The sequence below is a fragment of the Berghia stephanieae genome, chromosome 10, assembly GCF_034508935.2.
Source record: "Berghia stephanieae isolate SIO BIC M18660-M18661 chromosome 10, UCSD_Bste_1.3, whole genome shotgun sequence".
In the NCBI taxonomy this organism is placed as follows: Eukaryota; Metazoa; Mollusca; class Gastropoda; order Nudibranchia; family Aeolidiidae; genus Berghia; species Berghia stephanieae.
In genome coordinates, this window is record NC_088369.1 from 2,468,358 (window position 1) to 2,493,827 (window position 25,470).

At 35.5% G+C, this 25,470-nt stretch overlaps 2 protein-coding genes and 1 non-coding gene across 5 annotated transcripts in view; 2 read left to right on the forward strand and 1 right to left on the reverse strand.

Moving 5' to 3' along the window:
* LOC144956069 (tyrosine-protein kinase RYK-like) overlaps positions 1 to 6,917 on the reverse strand; it is a 165,245-nt gene extending 158,328 nt beyond the window's left edge. Inside the window, exon 1 of the mRNA XM_078886397.1 lies at positions 6,662 to 6,917. Within this exon, the coding sequence (XP_078742523.1) occupies positions 6,662 to 6,770 (109 nt within the window). The 5' untranslated portion in view covers positions 6,771 to 6,917. The remainder of the gene's footprint in view (positions 1 to 6,661) is intronic.
* Positions 6,918 to 7,199: 282 nt separating this feature from the next.
* Trnam-cau (transfer RNA methionine (anticodon CAU)) lies at positions 7,200 to 7,291 on the forward strand. The gene is given in 2 exon segments: positions 7,200 to 7,236; positions 7,256 to 7,291. It is a non-coding gene; the product is annotated as a tRNA-Met (tRNA).
* A 4,795-nt stretch (positions 7,292 to 12,086) lies between these two features.
* LOC144956071 (galactoside alpha-(1,2)-fucosyltransferase 2-like) lies at positions 12,087 to 25,048 on the forward strand. Of its 3 annotated transcripts, none has more exons than XM_078886400.1 (3): positions 12,087 to 12,167; positions 20,813 to 21,023; positions 21,920 to 25,048. In XM_078886400.1, exons 2-3 carry the CDS (start codon positions 20,889 to 20,891, stop codon positions 22,775 to 22,777), a joined length of 993 nt encoding a protein of 330 aa, XP_078742526.1. In that variant the 5' UTR covers positions 12,087 to 12,167; positions 20,813 to 20,888; the 3' UTR covers positions 22,778 to 25,048. The 3 variants fall into 3 exon arrangements, with proteins under 3 accessions (XP_078742526.1, XP_078742525.1, XP_078742527.1); XM_078886399.1 differs by lacking the exon at positions 12,087 to 12,167 and adding an exon at positions 16,821 to 16,994; XM_078886401.1 differs by lacking the exon at positions 12,087 to 12,167 and adding an exon at positions 17,141 to 17,258.
* The last annotated feature ends 422 nt before the right edge of the window (positions 25,049 to 25,470 follow it).

Consider the following 25,470-nt stretch of genomic DNA (forward strand, 5'->3'; position numbering starts at 1 on the left):
TATCAGTGTTATGTGACTAGCGATGAAATTTACCCCGTCTCGTTGAGAGGCAAAAGGCCTATTGGGATAGCTTCTGGAATAAGTTTTCCTTTTAACAATTTTACATAACTTTCAATACGATGCAGAAGAAATCATATTTGATCTCAAATGAGCCCTGACTTGAATCAAATGGACTACAGCATCATATGGACAATGATGCCATACAGTGTGTAAGAGTCGTACAAAGTTTTACACAAAAGCAGAGCTAAAAAAAGTCAATTCAAATCTCATGGAATCGAATCATTATCTAAGACATTATAAAAAAACAAGTGGATACTGTAAAAACAAAAGGCTACGCATAATCATAAAGCATGATGGGGGATCGACAGATCATACCAAAATTTGATAATTCGTCAAAGTCTTCGATGTGGTAAATTTGGAGTGTACCTATCTATTAAATCAATTGTCAAATCAATATTTCACAATATATGTATGTTTCTAAAAATTTGTGTACATATAGTTTAATAAATTGGTTTGATTATGGTGAAATTTCTCTGAAGAGGTTTGAGAGGTTTGGTTTTTTTGTTGTTTTTTGCCACGACGAGGGTCATTTAAATCGATCGACATTTGTAGGTGACGTTTTCTGACCAAATGTTAAAATATGTTTTTTTCCAGAGTACGGAAGTCTTGACAATTATATTTTTCTTATATGGCTTTGATTATTATTATTATTATTATTATTATTATTATTATTATTATTATTATTATTATTATTATATTATTATTATTATTATTATTATTATTATTATTATTATTATTATTATTATTATTATTATTATATTATTATTATTATTATTATTATTATTATTATTATTATATCTTTTACTATTATGATTATTATTATGATTATTATTATTATTATTATTATGATCATTATTATTATTATTATTATTATTATTATTATTATTATTATTATTATTATTATTATTATTATTATTATTATCAAATATAAAGATAGAGCGAATTTGACGTCACTCAGCCCTTTGTTATTGTTTTTAGCCAGCCATTTTTTACGAGCAGTTCTCACTAAATTGTATCAATCCAGTCAAGGTTACACATAGTTTTGTGTGTTGGTACGTTATAGCCGGCTGGCGGAATGGTGTGAGTAAATTACAAAAGCGCACAGCAAAAATATATAATTGTATTTTCAGTCAGAAATGACAGAATCAAAATCGCCTGAGGGTAGAATTAGAATAAAAGATTTCTCGCACTCTTGTGTTTTGCAAACGGTCGGCCTTTGTTCTCACTGCGGACTTACAAGTCATGCGTGGCCTTTGATCGGGAACGCGTTGGGAATTCTAAAAAACAAAAACAAAACAAACCATGAGTGAAACAATCTTATAATGCCATTCATTGGCTTACTGTTGTACAAGAAAAACTCTCCCCTTTGTCAACTGCAGCTACTTCAAATTAAAAAAAAAAACAAAAAAAAACCATGACAAATTCACGTCTAGCTTTCAGAAAGGTGAATATTATGTTATGTATGGCCACGTAGTCTGGGGCTGAATTTTCTTTCTTCTTCTTACTTTTTTCATTGTTTTTTGTTTTTGTTTTGTTTTATTTTGTTTTTTTTTAAATCTTCATCGTGATCATGTTCTTCTTCTTCTCCTCCTCCTCCTCCTCCTCCCCCCTTCCTCATCTCCCTTCTTCTTCTTCTTCTTCTTCTTCTTCTTCTTCTTCTTCTTCTTCTTCTTCTTCTTCTTCTTCTTCTTTTCTTCTTATTATTATTATTATAATTATCATTATTATAATTATCATTATTATTATTATTATTATTATTATTATTATTATTATTATTATTATTATTATTATTATTATTATTATTATTATTATTATCATTATTATTATTATTATGGATGGGTGGACTAGCGGATAGATGGAAGGATAAATGAATAGATGGATGGATGGACAGATGGATATACGTAATATTATAGGTAGTAGAGGAGAAGTGTGAAGATATAAAAAAAAATAATAAACTGGGCGAAAGGGTAATAAAACGCCGTTGCTGTACATTGGAATCAATTTTGTTCAATTTCCCCGGCACACGTGTGATCATAAATGTCTATATCAAATCATATGACATCTATTATATAAATACAACCAAATTGCCCCGCAGCGCCTTTCACGTGTTCATCCATTTTACACCTACGCTATACGGTGACCGAAAAACAAATAAAACAAATTTTAAGAAAGAAAGAAAAAAAAAAAGAAAAAAAAAAAAAAGAAAAGATAAGACAAGACAAGACAAAATAAAAGGAAAATAAAACAGAATAATTAAATAAAATATTTAAAAAAAAAAACATATATATAATAAATTTAAAACATTAAAAAACAACCACAAATAAATGTAAGGAAAATTAAATGAATTCATTTTTCAAAATAAATAGATTAATTCACAAAATCATTAAATAGAGAGACAAATCAATTAATTAAAAAATAGATACAAAATAAAAGAAATAAATAAATAAACAAATTCATAAAATCTCATTTAGGTCATTTAAAAAAAAATCGTTTCCAACCCACTCATGTTTAATTTTCGATAGACGACTAAACTAATGTGACCTTCGACCCGGTACTTAAAAAAAAAAAAGGCAGCAGCACCTTTCAACCAATTCTATGGATGACAACCACCAGTAATAAGTCTAGCGTGGAATTGGGGGGGGGGGGGGGGGGGGTGACAAAGGCCAGTTGGGGCGGCGACTAACACCAGGCCCCAGACCCCAGTTGTGCCCCTCCCCATGATTGAAAGATATTAAACAAATATGATAAAATCTACATCATTTGATAGATCTCACCGACGTGCACTTATTTAAATTTAAGGTCTGATAGATAACCCACTACCTTATGGGGTTCATAACTGTAATGAAAATCTATTTAAAATGACGCAAAATATTGTCCATTACTATTATCCCAGTTTCAATAGCGTGAAACGGACAATAGCAATTGCTTGCTACCCCTTGGCTAGGACATTAGTCTATGGCAAAGTACTTTCTGCCAGACCTAACAGACCCAACTACCCATTCACTGTTGGGTGGACAAGGGGCCATAAAAAATCTTGACTGTACTTCTGGTATCGATCATGGTCCTTTTGTGGGTGAAGTGAATGCTCTACCAACTGAGCTATTGAGACCTCTAACCTAACGTTAATCAATATGAAGCTTTCATTCCATTTTATTTCTCCTTTTTCTGCTTCTTCTTCATCATCATCATCTTCTACTTTCAGATTATCCCACACTCTGCAGGGTTACCATAATGAATGCCATATCTCCATGCGTCTTTGTTCATTGCATCCTCTTCCTCTAGGCCCAGTTCTTTCATATCGTCCTTTACCTTATCCATCCATCTAATCTTCGGGCATCCCTTTTTTTTTCTCTCTTTCCTGCTAATTTTAAGTCCAATACGTTCCTTCCCACATACTCCCTCTCTCGTCTCTTAACATGTCGAAACCATTTCAATCTATCTTCTCTCATCTTTATTGATACATTCTTCACTTCAGTCAACTTTCAAATTCGTTCATTTCTCACTTTATCTGTTCTTGTCCAGCGAAGTGACCATTATCTCAACATCCTCATTTCTGCCACCTCAACTTCTTTATAATTTCATTTTACTATTCATAATTTATTCATTTATTTGAGATTCAAGGCAGTGATGTTTTAAACAAAAATCCCTATGGAAATATGATTCTCACCAACTGAAAACAGGATCATGTGTGAATGAAACAGATGGGATGGACACCAGGAGGGAAGATGAGAAATAGACGCCCAAAAGCAACAACATGGTGCAGAATGGTGGAAAGGAAAGAAATCATGTTGGCATAATATACTCCTGGCAGCGAGCAAGAACTAAAGACTAGAGGAAAGGGACCTAAGCAAATGGAGGGAAACTGTTCAGGTCTTATGCAAATCCTGGCACTGAGAGCATTAGGTAAGGTATGATAAACGAAACAGATACCAACATATGAAAAGCAAACTGGGGTGCCAATTTAGGTGGCAAAAATTTACTGAATTTCTAAATTTTTTACACGAACACACTGACCGACCCGTTTTTTAAAGCACTGAAAACTCCAGTCTAAAAACAATAAGAAAGAGCCGAGTGACTGACGTCAGCGTGACGTCAATTTCATTCCATCTATAAAGTCAATTTTCAACATCGATGTCATACTGCCCTAACAATGCACTGAGACAATGGATCACATGTATTATATAGAAGGATCGAAGATGACTTTTTTCTAGTTTTTTTATACAGCGCAATATCTACTAAACAGGCTCAAAGCGCTTTACAAAGGGTCACTAACCAACAGCAACACGTAAAACGAGACATGACGCCTGTTAACAATCAGGTACTCACTTACACCTGAGTACGGTGAGAGAATGTGAGTAAAGAGCCTTTTCCAAGGACTCAACTACGAGCTGAGCGAGGCTCGAACCCATGACATTCTGTTCCAAAAGATCAATATGACAATAATAAGACTAGTTTAGAGAAAAGGTAGCAGAAGTAGATAAAATCATGATTCGTCGCAGAGCCACGTAATACTTAACCAAACAAAACAAAATGCTCCATACCACCTTTTATTCGGTAAGTAAATTTTGTTGTTGAAGACCACCATTACAAGTTAACGATCGACTTAGCTATCATGGACATGGAACTGAGTGGTAACCTTTATATATTTAACCCTCTCCTTACCAGCTGCAGCGAAATCATCACGTTTGTTACGACGCAATATACATTTTTCTTATTCAGATTTATTTTGTACATCAAAACTTTGAAGAATGATCTTTGTTTAATTAATAAGAACATAAAGTTGTTTTGTAGAGAGCTTGAGTTTAAAAAATCAATTTTTCTGCTGGGTAAACCCGCCATTTTGGGAAAATACTGAAAATGATGAGAGTTAAGGGAGTTTTCTTTTTGTAAAACTGCAGTAACTTAAAAGAAAAAAATATCTACCATCACCACCAAATTGTTGTGAAATCATAGTTTGTGATATTTCTTCCCTTTCCGTAAGTCTGTAATTGTCACATAATTTCCATATTACGGACAATCTGATCAAATAAAAGTAGGCAGGAATGTACATCCGTACTTAGAAAATTTCTTTGGAGAAAGTAAAGGAGTTGTTCATAGTCTGAGTCGTAAAGGCACATGAAGCATAACCTTGGTAAACTCATAGCCTGATACTACCCAAAAGTTGCATCACTATACATGGTGATGACAGTCAAACGAAAGTGAAGAGTTAGTTGTATTGAATAGTTCAACCAATGGAATCATTATGTTTCCTTGAGTACTACTGACAGCAACTCACTTTTCTTTGGTAATTGTCATCCAGTGATGTTGACTATAATTTTTAGGGAAGAGACAGGCTATACGTTTTACAAAAGCTACATTTCGAGTTGGGGTTTATTCCAATAACCTGGAATGATACAGACAGGAAACATTTTCAGCGATTTTGAGGGTAGGACATTTCAGTCAATGCCACAATGCTTTCCACCAAATCCACCCATGATAAAAATAATAATAATAATAATAATGATAATAACAATAATAATATTGATAATGATAATAACAATAATAATATTGATAATGATAATAATAATAATAATAATAATAATAATAATAATAATAATATATTATTATTATTATTATTATTATTATCATCATCATGAACGTTTTATTATCATTATTACTTTTTATTATTATTATTATTATTACTATTATTAATATCATTATTATTATTATCATCATCATCATCATGACCGTTATTATGTTCTCGTAAAACAAAACTACAAAGAGAACAAGAAAACAGAGAGCTTCTGATGAATTCCTAACGTAAAAAAGTTAGGCGCAAAAAAAAAAAAAAAAAAAATACACACACACACACACACAAAATCAACAAAGAAAAAAAAATGCATGAGTAAGAGTTGGTAATCCAGCGAAAAAAATCTGACGATACTCTGGATAGTAGTGGGCATAGTGGGCCGAAATTAAAATGGTCTGTCTTCTATTTTCAGTATTTTCAGGGTCACTGCTTGTTTGCGACAGTGTGCATGAAAACAATAACCGAAAATTAAAAACCCGTCGTGTTGTTTAATCGAAATTGGTTGCAAATTATCCGATTTAAAGTTCTTATTCCTTTCAGATTGACACAGCCTACTAATAAGGTGAATTTATAACAGTAACAGTATAACAGATCGGTTTCATTATTTATTCATTATCGCCAGGAGGAGAGGAAAATGTTCTAGATAGAATTGAAAAGTAATAGCAATGGGCTACACGGCTTGGATGAAAGCTGAAGAGCTGTGTGTGTCCGGAAATTTTAGCAGATAGCATAGCAGTGCAGTGGGTCACTGTAGCTCTACTGTGTTCATTATTTTTTATGAATGATATTATGTGCAGTCTGCAGTGAAAAGTAAACAAACCAAAATCGGTCATTTAACTCGGCATTTGTTTGTCTACAGTCGTGCAACACAAATGATGATGCCTTCAGAAAATGAACATAAACATTATCTAGCTGAGTATTGTCGAGTCTTGAGATGAGATTAATTTCTGAGACAGTCAATCAGAATCGAAAAATTCTATGTTCATTTAATTTTTTAACATGGGGAAGATCAAAGAAGAAAAGCCGACTTACCCAACAGACGACGAGTTTCCGCGGTATTCAAATAAAGATTTAAATGCCCGTTGGCTCCATAAGATAAACCAAAGAAAATAAAAATCCTCAATAGATATATGGACGACATTGTCCACAAGAAATCTTACTCATCCAAGTTTCGAACACATTCTAATGCTGTTTCCACCATTTCTTGATTATTTTCACCATGTTCCTTTCTCGCCGTGACCCCGTTAAGTTCAGCCCTGCCCACAAACACACTTCGCGAGAGCACAGTGCTCGCTCATTGGCTGCGCGATGTGTGAAAGAAAAGTGGGCAACCCAGTAAGCAAAACGCCGAGCCCATAATTTTGTCAGGGAAAGAAAGTCAAATTGTTGACAAGGTAGCCAATGAAGCATATACAGCAACCGAACACATCATCCAATTTACACAAATACAGATTAAATTAGATAAATACGTATGTAACGAACAAAAGATAACTTCTGCTCGGTAAACCTCATACAGTCGTAAAAAAATATGGATACTGTTTATATATTGAGTTTGTGTCAACATCCTAACGCCTCGGTAGCGCAGTAGGTAGCGCGTCAGTCTCATAATCACACAAAGTCCGAGCGATCTGAAGGTCGTGAGTTCGATCCTCACCCGGGGCATATTTTTTTTTTCTTTTCACTTCGTTTTATCTTGTTAATCTGTCATTGTCTCTTATGCTCTCCTCGCCCTTTTTTCCTTTTTTTTTTTTTTTTTTTTTTTTTTTTAAATCTTTTATTGATTCCTATTCATTCCTATTGATTCATATTTTCTAATCCTTGCCTATTTTCAAGACAATAATATTGGCATCTATAGGACCGTATTATGTTATCTGATTATTATGATAATAATAATAATAATAATAATAATAATAATAATAATAATAATACTTTATTTATTTATTTATTTATTTATTTATTTATTTATTTATTTATTTATTTATCAAATTATTTATTTATCATATTTATTTATTATCTATTCATTTATTCGTACACTTTATTTTTAAATTAATTTATTTCTCTATTTATTTAATTTTTATTTATTCATTTATTCAATTAAGTCAACGTTGACTAAAAATTTAAGATTTCAAATCTAAGCTGCCAGAATCATAACTGGGACAACCATTAGAAAATATGTTACCCATGTTTTGAAATAGCGTTGAGTTCAAGATGGCCTGTATACTTTTCAAATGTATTCATGGTTTAGCACCACAATACCTAATTAATGTCAGTGATATGGGAATACGGGCCACTTCGGACTCTCCGCTCCTAACACCACCACTTTAGAAAGAAAAATATTTAGCTCACTCAACCCGGACACCGACTCTATCCGTAGTATACCCGGTGTTACTTTTACCCCATGCCTATTTATTGCATTTTTTTCTGAGACAAATTATTGGCATAATATCAAAGATAATGTTTTTAGTTTTTACATGTTAATGATAGTTGAATAAAACTATCTATGTACATGTTCATTTTTATTACATTTTTTCCCAATTTTGAAAAGTATCAAAAATCTCTAGGATTGAGTGAGCTAAAACAAAATTCTCGGAACGTGCTTTTTACTTTACGGCACCATCAATCTGGGGTTCTCTCTCAGTTTTTACCAGAAACGCTCATACTATTTAGTGCTTCAAGTCTAGACTGAAGACAGGATATTTTAGATTAACTTTTCCTTAATATTTCAAAATCAAATCATTCCTATTCCATTCATTGGTGTCATCAGCCAAGAAGGGCTTTAGAGATCGGTATAGCTGTCCTTGGTATCAGCATTACTTAGTAGATCATCTACAGTTGGAATATTTCATGTTCTTAAATTTGTAACATTTAAATTTAATCTTTCTTGAAATTCTCATGTGCACTAGATATGTCTTGAAAAGTGCCATTAAACACGTTATGTGGAGATTGGCGCTTTATTTATTTATTTATTTATTCATTTATCGATCTATTTATTTATTTATTTATTTATTTATTCTTTTTCTAAATTCTTTATTTATGCATTTTTTTATCAATTCACTTTATATATATATATATATATATATATATATATATATATATATATATATATATATATATATATATATATATATATATATTATATTATTTTTAAAATTTTTTTTTTAATTTTTATTCAATTGTTTATATATGCATTTATTTATATATTTATTTATTTATCTATTTGTTTATTTGATTGTTTATTCATGTAATTTATTTATTATTCATTCATTCATTTATTTATCTTATTTCATCTATTTATTTGATCATCTAATTTCACTTACTTATTTAGACGTTAACATATATGCAGGTCTGACATCCGAACGAAATTATGGGCCTAGTTTAACATTGTTTTAATGGACAATATTTTGCGTCATTTTTTTTTTTTTTTTGTTGAGATTTCCATTACAACAATGAGCCCATAAGAAATTGGGTTATCAGACCTGCAAATACGTGCACGTCGACTTACGTGCATTTTGAACACCATCACCCACCACCTCACAGGGGTATTATTTTGGGATAATCCAAATGTCAAAAAAAGGGAAAATCTCAGTTTTGTCAGTTTAAGAAATGAATCATAGCCGACGTGAACGTATTTGCAGGTCTGATAATCCAATTCATTATGGGCTCATTGTTGTATTGGGTATCTTTAACAAATGACGCACAATATTGTCCATTACAACAATGTTAAAATAGGCGCATAACTGGGTTCGGATGTCAGACCTGCATAAATGTACACGTTGATCATAGCCATTCCCTTCAATAAAACACAAATCCATCATCTCGTTTATCTTCATTTAAATTCATTATTTGCTTCATGTCGTTTCATGCGACCGGCCATAATATACACATATAGAACGAGATGACTTCCTTCAGTTCTTTGTTATTTAATGATTTAAACCAGCCATTTTTATGAGTAGTTCTCATTATTTATAACATTCTATCTATCAGACTGTAAACGTTCAAGGTTACGCATAGCTTTGTGTATTGATTCGTTATATCCTCTGGCTGATGTTGTGTGTCTTTTGTCTAAATGCAGAGCATCAATATTATGTTTTCGTTCACTCAAACATTACTTTATCGCTTGAAGAAAAATTCAGAAAAAAAAATAATTAAAAAAAAAAAAATAATAATAATAATTTTTTTTTTAAATACTCCCTTTACCAAGGGAAATAACAACAAGAAAAGAAGTCATGCCATTGATTTTGTGAAGTTAGTTCCCTTGCAATCGGCTCCCCGTAGCCTGGTGAGTTTTTTTTTTTTTTTTTTTTTTTTTTGTTTTTTTTTTGTTTTGTTTTTTTTTGTATGCAAACTTGATTGCATGCAGGGAAAACCAGGCATGTGTGATTTGTTGTGAAGGCGAAGAAGACGCCAACCATATCATGATTATGCTTCAAGTCTGTTCAAAGTGTGCAACCGCAAGAGAGGGCTTTAGACTTGGTAACACACTTATGCTGACTGACTGCCACACTTCTGCGGACTAATATATTAGAGGACATTGGCGTTATTTCACCAACCAGAGATTTAAAACTCAAACATGAAGACAATATTATGAGAGGGAACGAAGAAGAGTAAAAAGAAATATGCAAACGTTTTCCCCTCTGCTCCGACGGAATATAAACATTTTAATACTTTTTATTCGATATTCTCTATCACTTGATAATAATAATAAAAGTAATATTGATAATGATGATGATGATGATGATGATGATAATAAATAAATAAATAAATAAATAAATAAATAAATAAATAAATAAATAAATAAATAAATAAATAAATAACAAAGATCTAATTATTAGATACGATGTGTTTCCTGTCCAGAAAATAAAACTTAAATTGAAATGTCTGAAAAAAAATGTTTTTTAAAAATATTTCAAGCCTTGCTATTTCAGTATACATCTCTTTAAGTCTGATATCCCAAATGTACTTAGATTGTAATGGAAATGCTCCCAACCCAACATAAAGTATTGGTCATTCGAACAATAGAAAACAGAGCCTATATGTAGTTGGTTCGGTCATCAGACCTGAAAGTGTATGCATCTTGACTTTAGGCCTTCCTCCATGCAAATCAACTGAAGACGACCCTGGTTCGGGTTTTATAATTTATTTTTCAATTTATTTACTTATTTATTTATTTATTTATTCAAAAAATGTATTTCTATTCTATATTTATCTCCCAAAGTTTGTGCTTTGACACACGTCAAGTATTTCTAGACTAGACCTGGCTAGTAATACGAAAAATTCGTAGAAACACGACTTTTTGGCTCCAGCCACAGGACTGCGTTCACCTCTTTGACTCAATAAATCTTGTTGAGAAGGAAAATTTAGTTCCTCAATAACTATATTCAGGATACCGAAGCATCATTGGATCATGCTGTGGGCAAATTATTTATTTCTAAAGCTATTTAAAGTGACATTTTTTCTTTATTTCTCCCTTGGAAACTATGCCTTAAAAAAAAAAAATTCAAATGGGCAGCTCTGCTCTTGACCCTCTGTAAATATCTCTGCGCTAGGCCAAGGGAGGTAACAGTAAGAAAAAGAATTCATGTCATTAATTTGACAAAGTTAGTTCCCTTGGAATCAGTTTCAAGACCCCTTTTTGGGTTTGATTTAATATGCGGTCCTTTCCCAACAAAGTCCACTTATAGACAGGTCTGATAACCGACCAGAATTAACGGACTCTACGTAAACTGTTTCGGACACACTGTCCGCCATGATAATATGTGTAAGACTGTCATGCAGGGCACTGCGGAGGGACAGAAGAGAAGAGGAAGACAGAAAAAAGAGACGATGGCAAGACAACATCAAAAAGTGGACAGGCCTGGATCTGAATAGCCTTTTAGTCTAGAAAAGGCCAGAGACCGTAACGAATAGCGACTGTTACCATGCGTCATTACGAGGGAAGTGACGTTACGACTGTTGAAGCCTATTTGGGTTATCAGTACGTCGGTAAACTCCATTTCAATTGTTTATTTTACACCAGTACCTGCTCTCGAATCGACTACATTCTGAACAAGTGTGAATGAAACGATGCCAGATAAAGCAAGAAAGAAAAATACAAGAAATATCAGTCTTCCCTTTGGGATGGTGTTTTTCTTGTATGTTTCTATTTTGCTTAACCAGACACCGTTTCATAAAGACTTGATCATATCTTTATCATACACCGACGTGCACGTATTTGCAGATCTGGTAACTCAATTCCTTATGGGCTCTTTATTGTAATGCGGGTTCGGATGTCAGACCTTGATATATGTAACATTATGTATCTACTGACGCCGGTGCCTTCCCCCCTAATTTCTCAAATTGACCACGTTGATCAATTTTGCGTGAAGCAAATTGAAATAATAGGGAAAACCCGTAACATCTTTTCATTGTTTTTATTTTCATCATTTTCTCGTAGCCAAATGTTGAAATGAACAGAAATCTTTGGAATCCTAGCCTTTTGGATTTTGTGTTTCCCTTAAATCTTTTCAAGGAACGCGTTTTTGTCATTTATTCTTTGCAGGTGAATATCACAAAATTAATTTTGTGTTTGTTTTGTTTTGTTTTTTTAAGGGTTTTACGGCGCTTGGGATAGGTTTAAGTCAGAACAGCGCCAGTAAAATGAAGAAAATGGAATAGTCAAAATATTCTAAATTTACAATCAAAGCACCCAAGAAGAAGTTAGACTAAAGGGGAAATGGTTCTAACAGGGAAAAGATTCAGATTTCAAGAGCAAACCTTCAATGTACTTAGTTTGAGACCACCTTAGTCTCATCCAGACACCAACACAGGATCCCACTAAGAGGAGCACACTCAAATGTTTACAGCTAGAATACATAACTAATAATACATAACAGAGAGATGATTTTTACAAGGAAAAAAAAAAAGCATCTCCCAGAACGATAACTATACATTTGACTGTTTCCCTCCCAGTCAATGATTCCAGCCAGGACTGGGGCAAAACTAAGTAATCCCATTCCTAGACTAAGACAGAACGCAATTCGGAAGAAAACAGATATTAAGGGGATAGAAGACATAGCGTGACATCTTGCCCACGACTGTTCTTCCTATTGGAATGGATTTCTCTATAATATCCTATTATCGGAGATGTTAATCAGTAGATTTTTGACCAATCAAAACATGGAATTTGTGACACACCTTCACACGTGCTCGGACACACATAGTTGGTTGTTTAAAAACAATAAAGTGAATGAATTCGACTTTTCTCTGATCATTATTATTGTTTTCATGTTGTCACACGATTTTCTCGATCATATTATAAATGTTTAAGTTTTCTCATAGTTTTCTGTGTTGGTTTATTCATCAAGCGGTAGAACAGTGGGTATTTTACTTAGACACATACCATCGAAAGTAAAACATGTGTAGTTTGCTATATTTACCAATCACTGCCGCCATTGTTTACATTATGACGACTGTCCGAGAGGCGTGGTTATCTGGGTGTCTATTGACCTATCACTATCATGTGTCTCAATCATTTATAGGTAGTCGGGTGCCTCCATAAAGCTTTTTCTTGAACTTCTGGAATTTTTCATTCAGAGAAAACCATAGAATTAAACGAATGAGAATACGTACGGAGCCTAAAAAGTGTCCACCAATGAAAGCATTCAGCGCCATTTTATCGTTGGCTGGGAATGTAACCATTACCATTAATTCGGTCTCTATGTCAACATAACGACACAAGAACAACAAACAATATCAAAATCCTCAATAAAATGGTTCAGAACTGTTGCGTATATTTATGCCACAATAAAGCTGTCAAAAATGAAGTTAGAGAATGTGTGTAACCATGTATTATAATAACGTATAACGTGTTTTCCAACCACCACATCTTCAGTCACTATCTACTACTACAACCACCATCACCACTTCAATACTAACACAACTACTACAACCACCACCACTACATCATTATCATTACCACTACACCACCACCACATCATCATCACTACTACAACCACCACCACTCCATCATCATTACTACCACTTCTACTACACCATCACTACCACCACTATTGCAACCACCACCACATCATCATCACGACCACTACAACTGCAACAACCACCGCCACATCATCATCACTACCTCTACTACTACAACCACCACCACAATATCATCACTACCACTACTACCACAACCACCAGCACCACATCATTATACTACACCACCACCAGCACATCATCATCACTACCACTAATACGACAACTACCACAACCACATCGTCATCACTACCACTACTACTGAAACCACCACCACCATATCATCACCATTACCACTACTACTACAACCACCACCACCACTACTACTACAACCACCACCACCACCACCACTACTACAACCACCACCACATCATCATCACTATCACTACTACTACTACTACTACAACCACCACTACATCATCATCATTACTATCACTACTACTACAACTACAACCACCACCACAATATCATCACTACCACTGCTACCACAACCACCAGCACCACATCATTATCACTACCACTACAACTACACCACCACCAGCACATCATCATCACGACCACTACTACTGCAACCACCGCAACCACATCGTCATTACTACCACTACTACTGAAACCACCACCACCATATCATCACCATTATAGCTATTACTACAACCACCACCACCACATAATCATCAATACCACTACCACTACAACCACCACCACCACATAATCATCAATACCACTACTACTACAATCATCAACACCACATCATCCTCACTACCACCAGTACCACAATCACTACCATTGGGTTTTGGATCTTTACTTCATTTGAAATGCGGAAACTTCGGAATTGTATTTGGCATTGTGTTTATATATCATAATATAATTCCAATCAGTTATCTATTTAGAACTAGATACTATACAATATGTATGCCAAATACCATCCCAATTCCCTTTTCTTGTGTGCGGGAGTTCCTCTTTCGGCATTGAAATTCCTACGAGTGGTGTCTGAAATTCCTGTGAGCCAAATTTAAAGTTGGCGTCTCTTTGCTATGATGATGCAGTGAGTGTGAGAGAGTCATCACTACACACATAAACAACAGAAACAATTTAAAAACATGACTATGACACGCAACCACTCACACACGAGGTTATACTATGTATCATTTTCTCTATATAGAACAAGACAAGACCAACAAGAGCTTGACTCTCTCTACACTTCGCATTGATGTTTGTCGTCTGACGAGCTCAACTCTCGGTCGACCTGTCAATATTCCTTTTTGCCTAGGACGTAATCATTAATAGAATGTTGTGTGGTTTGGACCGTGAAGAAAACCTTAAGAAGTCACATTTATATATTTTAGAGACATCGTTTTGAATAATTTTGAGTTAAACGAGCGAGCAGGAAGTTATGTTCTTAGATTTCATGAACGGCCGATCAGCGCTTGTTTGTTTACTATAGTAACGCAATTCCCAGCCCATGTCTGAATGGCGGATGGTTTTCTCATCGGGGCCGCTGGTTGGCTAGCTAATAAGAGCACCGTACGGTTTCCATTGGGTAAATTCCTTGGAGAATACTTGATTAATATCATCTATAGGCGATATTTCATTTTTCATTCAATGTCATTGAATTACAGGTGGGTGACAGAACCAGAGAGAGAGAGAGAGAGAGAGAGAGAGAGAGAGAGAGAGAGAGAGAGAGAGAGAGAGAGAGAGAGAGAGAGAGAGAGAAGGGGGGGGGGTATGAGATAGGGTGAGATAAATAGATAGATAGATAGATAGATATAGGGGGAGAGATGGTGAGAGAGAGAGATAGATAGATAGATAGATAGATAGATAGATAGATAGATAGAAAGATAGATAGATAGATAGATAGATAGATAGATAGATAGATAGATAGATAGATAGATAGATAGATAGATAGATAGATAGATAGTTGTGTGGTTTTGGCCGTGAAGAAAACCTTAAGAAATCACATTTATATATTTTAGAGACATCGTTTTGAATAATTTTGAGTTAAACGAGCGAGCAGGAAGTTATTTTCTTAGATTTCATGAACGGCCGATCAGCGCTTGTTTGTTTACTATAGTAACGCAATTCCCAGCCCATGTCTTAATAGGATTCAATAGTCGTAACGTCACTTCCTTCCTAATGACGCATGGTAACTTAGCAACACTGGCTCTAAACTATCGGATCAATGGCGGACGCCCGTATGAAATATTTCTCCGGCGAGCATAAAAACGTTTCCAGAGGAAAAAAAAAACCACATAAATTTGATCATGTTTTGACTTTTACACATTCTGATCAAAAGGCATATGAAAAGGGAATGAAAAGTTCTAGCCAGCAAGAAGAATAAAAAGTAATGATTTTCTTTGTTTAGAACCAAGATGGCCGCCGTTGCCTGGCGGTGTGACATCAGACTACTGAATCATATGGCGGATGGTTTTCTCATCGAGGCCGCTGGTTGGCTAGCTAATAAGAGCACCGTACGGTTTCCATTGGGTAAATTCCTTGGAGAATACTTGATTAAGATCATCTATAGGGCGATATTTCATTTTTCATTCAATGTCATTGAATGGGTGACAGAACCAGAGAGAGAGAGAGAGAGAGAGAGAGAGAGAGAGAGAGAGAGAGATGGTGTGTGAGAGAGAGAGATGGTAAGAGAGAGGGTGAGATAGATAGAGAGATGGTGAGAGAGAGAAGGAGAGAGAGAGAGAAAGAGAGAGAGAGAGAGAGAGAGAAGGGGGGGGGAGATAGAGAAGGGTGAGATAAAGAGGGGAAGGTAGAGATAGATAGATAGATAGATGATAGATAGATAGATAGATAGATAGATAGATAGATAGAATAGTGAGAGATAGATAGATAGATAGATAGATAGAAGAGGGGAGAGAGGTGAGGAGAGAGATGATAGAAGAAGATAAGAGGAGAGAGAGAGAAGAGAGAGAGAGAAGAGAGAGAGAGAGAGAAGAGAGAAGAGAGAGAGAGAGAGAGACGAGAGCAAAGGAGAGAGGAGAGAGAGAAGAGAGAGAGAGAGAGAGGAGAGAGAGAGAGAGAGGAGAGAGAGAGAGAGAGAGAGAGAGAGAGAGAGAGAGAGAGAGAGAGAGATGTTTCAGTCCAAAAGAAAACTTCGAATTTGACGAATGGTGAACACAAAATGGATTCTCACGTTTTTGAACAGGAAACTGTTAGAAACTACAATATCGCCAACGAACGACGTCAACGGTAACTTGAATCCTGGATCAAAAGTCATTTCTACTCTAATTAAAATAAAAATATTTGAGTTTGAAGCAGGACACACATCCAGAGTCCATTAATTCGGATAAATATCAATGAAGCAACCTCTATTCCATTGAATGTCATCCGTCAAAAGGTAAGGACATGCACAGGAATTTAGAGCCTCTTGACTAATCATATCTCTATCGTCACGATTCATTGATTCATAACAATTTATTAACCAAACAAAGTCCTCGTCTCCGTCGTGTCACAAGTGGCAAATCACTGCCTAAGTAACTAGGTTAGTATATTCTACACGACATAAAAATCGAGACATCCTCTTCTTTACCACAATAGACTACCGGATTTTCATCAGCGTCCGTAAGGTCAACCAATTATGTTGACTGTGTCCTAAACTAATGTAAAGTTTTGCCTGTGTCTACTGTATGTTTTTTTTTTTTTTTTTTTTTTTGATGTAGCTACTCTTGTAAACATCGCACATTCTCATATCCCTACGACATTGTAGAAAGAACCTGAGAAATTGATCTAACTCTGAATTTAGTCCCATTCTTATGTAAACTGACTAAGCATTTGGTAAGTGCATGTCATGTGTCATGTGTAGTGAAGTGTCATTTCAGTTTTGTGTTGCATAAATAATAATAATAACCAATGATAGCTGTTATAAATTAAAATCCCTTTTAAAAAGATTAAATTGAGTCCTCCCTTTAAAAACAATTTATATTTTAAGATGCATCTAGTTTATACAAAAATACATTCCAAACTATTCAAGAAGAGTTAGTAGATACTGATGATTATTTTTTTACTTTTATAGGGAGGCCTTCCGAAAGCCCACGATCTTGCATCTCTTTCTGTTAATATTTTCACCTTGGATCGTTTGTGAGGGTATAGGCCACAGACAAACAATTTCCTTCCATCTCTATCTTGAGCTAACTTATTTATCTCGTTCCATTTCTTATCACTTCTCTGTATATCAATATCAGCTTCTATAACTCCGTGTCCCCCCTGGCCTTCTTCCTTGATCTTCTGCCCTGAGGGCTCCAGTCCAATGCTATCTTTCTAAGGGTGTGTCCATGCTCACGATATATCTTGTGATAATGATCTGACAAGAACTTTACTTTTTAAGGCTTATGTATGTGAAGAAAAAGTCATTATTTTATGAGGTCTAAATGTTTCGGCTATTTTCTGTCCAGAAAATCTTCAGCAACTTAACTATCACGCTCAAGTCTCAATTCCCCTTGTAAACTTTGACTTCTTTGTTCAAATACATAAAAGCAACATTTTCTACGTAAATCAAAACAAGCCAAAGTTTGTGAATAAAAATGAAACTGGGAATTTTGAAATTGGCCGATGACTGAATTTATGTCATGACTTCCTCCCGACAGGATATATGAAAATCAGTGGTTACTTACAAACAACCTACTCCTCTCTGGTGTTTCATAAACACATAATCAGTGGTTATCATAACTTATATAAGCAGATGAAAATATCCCGAGGACAATCACACCACGTCATCAAAGCTGTTAAAGAATTTAAGGATAACTTAATTTAGAAACTGATTTAGTCACATGTAAAAAAGAAATGGCAGATGAGAAACAAATCAATGACTTGAATATGCTGTATTCTTTAAATTAACAAATGTTGTAAAAATAAAAAAACACAGCAGGGAAAGCTGAAAAATCAAAGTTTTCGAAATGCAAATCTGTGAATAATCAGAAATACAACAACACTCCAGCAAACTCAAACTCATTTGAATGTCTTAAATTTTTTCCTTTTTATTCTTTGTTGTCATTCAATTCCTTCCTCGAACTAATTGTTATCTTGAACACGGTTTTCTTGAACTAATTTTTACCTCGAACACGGTTTTCTCATTCTAATTTCACCCAGTCCACGTAAAACACACACAAAAAAAAGATTTATTCAAGGTTTCTTTAAAACTGCGTCTGGTGGTTTCAACCACTGATGATGACATTGACAGTTATGTATCATGTGTGTATCTATCGACACTGCAAGTCTGTATTTACAGTATGACACATGCAGACTCAATACTGCCAGTAACACACTCTATCTCCGTTTCACATAGCCAACAACTCTCTGCTTATTCTTGTCACGTTGCCATTCATTCTAATTTTAATACCACACATTTTGCTAATTGTAAATGGCTGGTGTGTTACAGCAGTTCCCCCCCCCCCCCTTACACACACACCAACACCTTGTAACATATCATGTATAAAGTTATCTTCCTCAATATATCAATAAATTAAATAAATAATTAAGTTCCCTTTATTCATCCTCAAGTGGAGATTTATCTTAGGGTCTATTCCAAGGGCAGACTGGAATAACCCAGATGTCAGCCGTAGCTCAGTGCCGCAAATTGAGCTAGTAAAGTAAGAGGTGGCTTGCTTAGAGCGACAAAAGGCTGCAAATATTCGAACTAGGTATCCTTTGGGTACGAAACAAAGACCATACCCCTGGGCCAAACCACCACCACCACCCTGTCCCCTCTCCATCAAGTCGTTTTGGCAAGGCACGGTTTCCTCAAACTTTTTTGAATGTCCTGAAGAGTCCGAGGAAACCTTGTTGGAGTGTAAGTTTATTGCAAAAAAAAATATTTCTCTTATGAAGAATTTCAAGTTTGCTTAGTAACAAGTTGACACAACTGCCCTACAAGAACTAGTGATACTACGCTGCTAGAGGCTAAGGACTGTGAAAAGACATTAACAAAATCAATATAACAGCTTCAAAAAAAAAAAAAAAAATAAAAAAAAGAACAGAATATCAAACACAGAATGTTTTTGGCTCAAAACTCTAAAACAACAAAAAGATGAATACACTTAAAAACTAGATAGTTGGCATATAAATCTTTGGCACGCCCTTTCTTCAAATAATAGAATATTTTTATTTTGGTCAAATGTGACAATAGCCGTAAAATACAAGATAGACATTAAGTATTTAACATCATGTTTGCGTGTCGCTCCAGTTTTCAGGTTCTGCATATATACTTGTCCTGGCTATTTGAGCCTTTCGGCAGAGCGGTTCCGTCTTCGTCCTGCTTTTCTGTTAAGATCTACTTCCTTAGCCGTTGGTCAACTAAGACCTACCCACAAGGCAGTGGGGCATGAGGGATATTTTCTTTCAGGGTTTCCATCCCTCAGACAATTGTATTCCAATACTATCGAGCTCCATCTGCCCGAATTGAGTATTTTATTTTCTCTTTTGAACGCTGTCTGTTGGTTGTAATGATACATCGAGCTTGGCCATCATGAGGAGGGAAAGAAGTAATTTATCACACTTACACAGCTTGAGTTTCAAAACTGTCTGGAAATGATGAGAAATGTATGATCTCCAGTTTTGAACGTGAAATGACGTGTATTATGAATGTATGTGAGTGAGTTTGTGTGTATGTGTGTGTGTCGTGAAATTCATAAATGTGAACTGGAGTCTGGATCCTTTATTTAAGGGGCTACTACAATGACAATGAAGAAGAAGAAGAAGAAGAAGAAGAAGAAGAAGAAGAAGAAGAAGAAGAAGAAGAAGAAGAAGAAGAAGAAGAAGAAGAAGAAGAAGAAGAAGAAGAAGAAGACTCTTCTTGAACATCTCCTTGTGGTATAAATCTATTTATTCCACCCCTCCCATTGAAAAACCCTATCATTTCTTATTACCTGCTGCTGCGCTGTGTGGTCTTGAACCAGTCACCTTACCCAAGCTCAATTTGCGACGCTGCACAGCAGCTGATTCCTGGGTTACTCTGGTCTTCCATTGGAACAGACCCTAGAGACAAATTTCCCCAATGGAATGAATAAAGGGAATTTTATTTATTTATTTATTTAATGTGTTGCTGTTGGTTAGGAATTCATTGTAAAACCTTTTGAGCACGTTTAGTGGATATTGTGCATTATATATAATGCTCTCATGTTTTTCTTTCTTTTTTTGTTTTTCTTTCTTTGAACTGACCAGACTTCATCGGCTTCAAGTAACGGTGTCCTCAAATGACCAGCTGAGTCTAAAACAGACGAGTGGTAAATCGGCTATCATGATGAGGTTGAAGAGGGGAATGAGATGTTATCTGATCACGGCCGTCCTGGCCCTTGTGCTCCTGATTATCTACTCCAGTGACATGGACTACTTCAGCGCTGTCGTCAACAAAAAAATTCCAGTCCGACGTCAGGTATTCTGGCATTGTCTATCTAACACGACAGACAGATACACAACATACAAAACTTATATATATATTGTAGATATATTATATAGATAGATAGATAGACATACACATAGACAAAAAAAAAACATACATGCATGATTACATACATGACATCAATTTTTGGATAAATACATATTTTCATACGTTAAGTTGTAAACATACACACAGATACACAAACATACATATATACATAAATACAACATACATACATACATACATACATACATACATACATACATACATACATACATACATACATACATACATACATACATACATACATACATACATACATACATACAAACACATACATACATACATACATACATACATACATACATACATACATACATACATACATACATACATACATACATACATACATACATACATACATACATACATACATACCTACCTACCTACCTACCTACATACATACATACATACAGATATATAAATATACAGAGGCACACACATATGGTAATATACATATGCACATGTACCCACATACATACACAGATACAAACACACTAAAAAAAACACACACATACAAACACAAAACAGACACACACACACACACACACACACGCTCACATACTACATTCACACACACAGACACACAAACACACATACACACACACTTACAAACACAACACAAATGTCAAACACGCACAGGCGTTGCATGACAAAAAATGTTTAAATATTTTAAAGATATTATAAAGAATTTATTGCGACAATACCAAGCTGGTATTGTAGATTCAATTTTTAACATTAATGATTCCAATGTAATTCCATTTTTATACAGTTGGTCCCAGTTCTCTTTTCTTAAAATTTCCTGTATTTTAAAATATTTTTTTCATCAGGTCGTGCGATGGGAGGATTACTGTAACTCTCACGTGGTAAATCACAAAAAACCTCGCATCATGATAACATACTGGGGTCGTATGGGAAACCACATGTTTGAGTATTCAACGCTGATCGGCGTGGCACGACGCAACAACATGACTCCCATCATTCCTGACAACGTCGACATCCTGGACGTTTTCAAAATCCCGACTCCCCAGGGCGAGATGGCGTTACTTCGTGACCCGAAAAAATACCCGGACGAGCTCCCAGCGAAATATTTCAAAGGCACGGAACATCTGGACCCGAACAAAGACGCGTATCTGGTCGGCTATTACCAGTCGTGGAAGTATTTCGAGCACGTGAAAAAGGAGCTGATTGAAAAGCATTTTGTATTCCACGACAGCATTGCCAACGCTTCCAGACGCTACATCAACAACGTGCTGAAGGAGAGAAAGAAAGAGGGTGCCACGCTGATTAGCATACACGTCAGGAGAGGGGATTTTGTCCGTCAAAGGGTCAAAGGTTACACTGCTGCGCCAGTTCCTTATTTTTACAAGGCTATGGCCTACTTCAGGAAGAAGTACGGGAACTGCATGTTCATCATCTGTACAAACGATTTAATCTGGGCCCTGGAAAATTTGGACCAGGGCCCGGATGTTCACTACTCGTCCATAACAGACGGGGCCTTGGATTTGGCTGTGATGACGAGTTGTACTCATATGATAATCACTTCCGGGTCATACTCGTGGTGGGCGGGGTACATGGTGCCAGGGGAGGTAATCTACTATGGGGGTTATCCGCAACCCAACACCAAGATTGGGAATTTGACGGTGAAAGAGGACTATTATCCCCCATATTGGAAGCCTTTGATGTGATGATGGTGGTGTTGAATGGTTTTATGTGATGGTGATGTGGGTGTGGGGTGTGTGTGTGTTTATGTGTGTGTGTGGGTAGAGAATTGTGTCTGGATTTTATTAAAATGTTTGTGATTGTGGTGAACATCACATGTGAGTGTGTCTATGTATGTGTGTGTGTGTGTGTATGTATGTGTGTGTGCGTGTGGGTGTGGGGGTAAAGAATTGTGTCTGGAGTTTATAAAAATGTTTGTGATTGTGGTGAACATCACATGTGAGTGTGTCTATGTATGTGTGTGTGTGTGTGTGTGTGTATGTGTGTGTGTGGGTGTGTGTATGTGTGTTTATGTGTGTGTGTGGGTAGAGTATTGTGTCTGGATTTTATTAAAATGTTTGTGATTGTGGTGAACATCACATGTGAGTGTGTCTATGTATGTGTGTGTGTGTGTGTGTGTATGTGTGTGTGTGGGTGTGTGTATGTGTGTGTGTGTGTGTGTGTGGGTAGAGAATTGTGTCTGGATTTTATAAATATGTTGGTGATTGTGGTGAACATCACATGTGAGTGTGTCTATGTGTGTGTGTATGTGTGTGGGTGTGTGTATGTGTGTGTGTGAGTGTGTCTATGTATGTGTGTGTGTGTGTGTATGTATGTGTATGTGTGTGTGGGTAGAGAATTGTGTCTGGATTTTATAAAAATGTTGGTGATTGTGGTGAACATCACATGTGAGTGTGTCTATGTATGTGTGTGTGTGTGTGTGTATGTATGTGTGTGTGTGTATGTATGTGTCTGTGTGTGTGTCTGTGTGTGTGTCTCTGTGTGTGTGTGGGTAGAGAATTGTGTCTGGAGTTTATAAAAATGTTGGTGATTGTGGTGAACATCACATGTGAGTGTGTCTATGTATGTGTTTGTTTGGGTGTGGGTGTATGTGTGTGTGTGTTATGGACAAGATTGTTTCTGGTATATCAGCATAGATAGATCATTGTTGTGTAAAATGTTTGTGTGTTGTCATCAGAATGTCTAATGCATTGAGTCCAGAGGCCATGAATGAAGTTGAGGAATGAAAATATCAACCCAAAAATTCATAAAAAGTGTGGAGCGGGCATCTGTATCAATAATGACGAGATTAGTAGGGTATGGAGAAGTGTCGGATGAAAACAGAGATTAAAAAGTCACGGGCCAGTGCCAAACTCAGAATCCAATTGATACAGCACCCTCTGCCTTGCAGAGAGAGAGAGAGAGAGAGAGAGAGAGAGAGAGAGAGAGAGAGAGAGAGAGAGGGGGGGGGGTAAACAGATAGATAGACAGACAAACAGATAGCTATATAGATAGATAGATAGACAAACAGATAGATAGATAGATAGATCGACTGCTGTACGTATTGACCAATACTCATTGACAATTGGCCAGTTCAAATGGAATCAATTGTGAACATGTGAGAAAATCAGGGAAAATGTGGCAAGCTTCGATTCGAGGTATTGAAGCCAAAATTGAAGATAAAGTGTTTCCCATAGCAACAAATTTTATTCAGAAAAAAAATATGCATAAATTGGGTTCTAGTAGAAATAGAAAGAAAATTTCACGTGGTAAAAATGTTCAGAAAGATGTGGTCTACACCACTGCATACATAACTCATAACTTATGAAATTTGCGCATCTTTCCGGGTTTTCTCGTTCACCCAGCCACACATATGTCCATGGAAATGAAACCAAAGAAAATGATTGAGCTATTTTTGAATATGTCTTGAATATGTAGTGAGGCTTAAACACGAACGAATGTGTGATGGTGGTGATCGTTCATGGACATTTGGTTACATACTGAAATAGGATTGGTCAACTGATGCTTTTCCATTTATTTTTTTATCTATTTATTTATTATTATCATTATTATTATTATTATAATTTATTTTTTAAAATGATTTTTGTTTTTATTATTATTATTATTATTATTATTATTATTATTATTATTATTATTATTATTATTATTATTATTATTATTATTATTATTATTATTATTATTATTATTATTATTATTATTATTATTTAAAATTAGAAATGATTACTTTTCATATAATATGTCAATTTTGTGATTGGATTTTTGAATTTATCGCTGATCTCATTTTTTAATTGATGCCATACATTTAGGTGAAATACTCACAACATCTGCCAGTCACATATTTCGTACGGACGTACAAAATGATGTGTGTGACCTTTAACATTTGTAGTCATATTGATAGAATTTTAGTGAGAACAAATCATCTAACATTCTGTATAAATACAATAACAAAGAGCTGAGTGACGTCAACTTTGTTCCTTCTATATCACAATACTCTTGGTTCATTCAAAAGATGAAATAAATAAGATAACTGGGTGGGGATCCTGACCTCCCATAGTGGGCAGGGAGGTACATGCTGTGTCTTCTATCCCCCCATACTCCTGACCTCCCATAGTGGGCAGGGAGGTACATGCTGTGTCTTCTATCCCCCCATACTCCTGACCTCCCATAGTGGGCAGGGAGGTACATGCTGTGTCTTCTATCCCCCCATACTCCTGACCTCCCATAGTGGGCAGGGAGGTACATGCTGTGTCTTCTATCCCCCCATACTCCTGACCTCCCATAGTGGGCAGGGAGGTACATGCTGTGTCTTCTATCCCCCCATACTCCTGACCTCCCATAGTGGGCAGGGAGGTACATGCTGTGTCTTCTATCCCCCCAT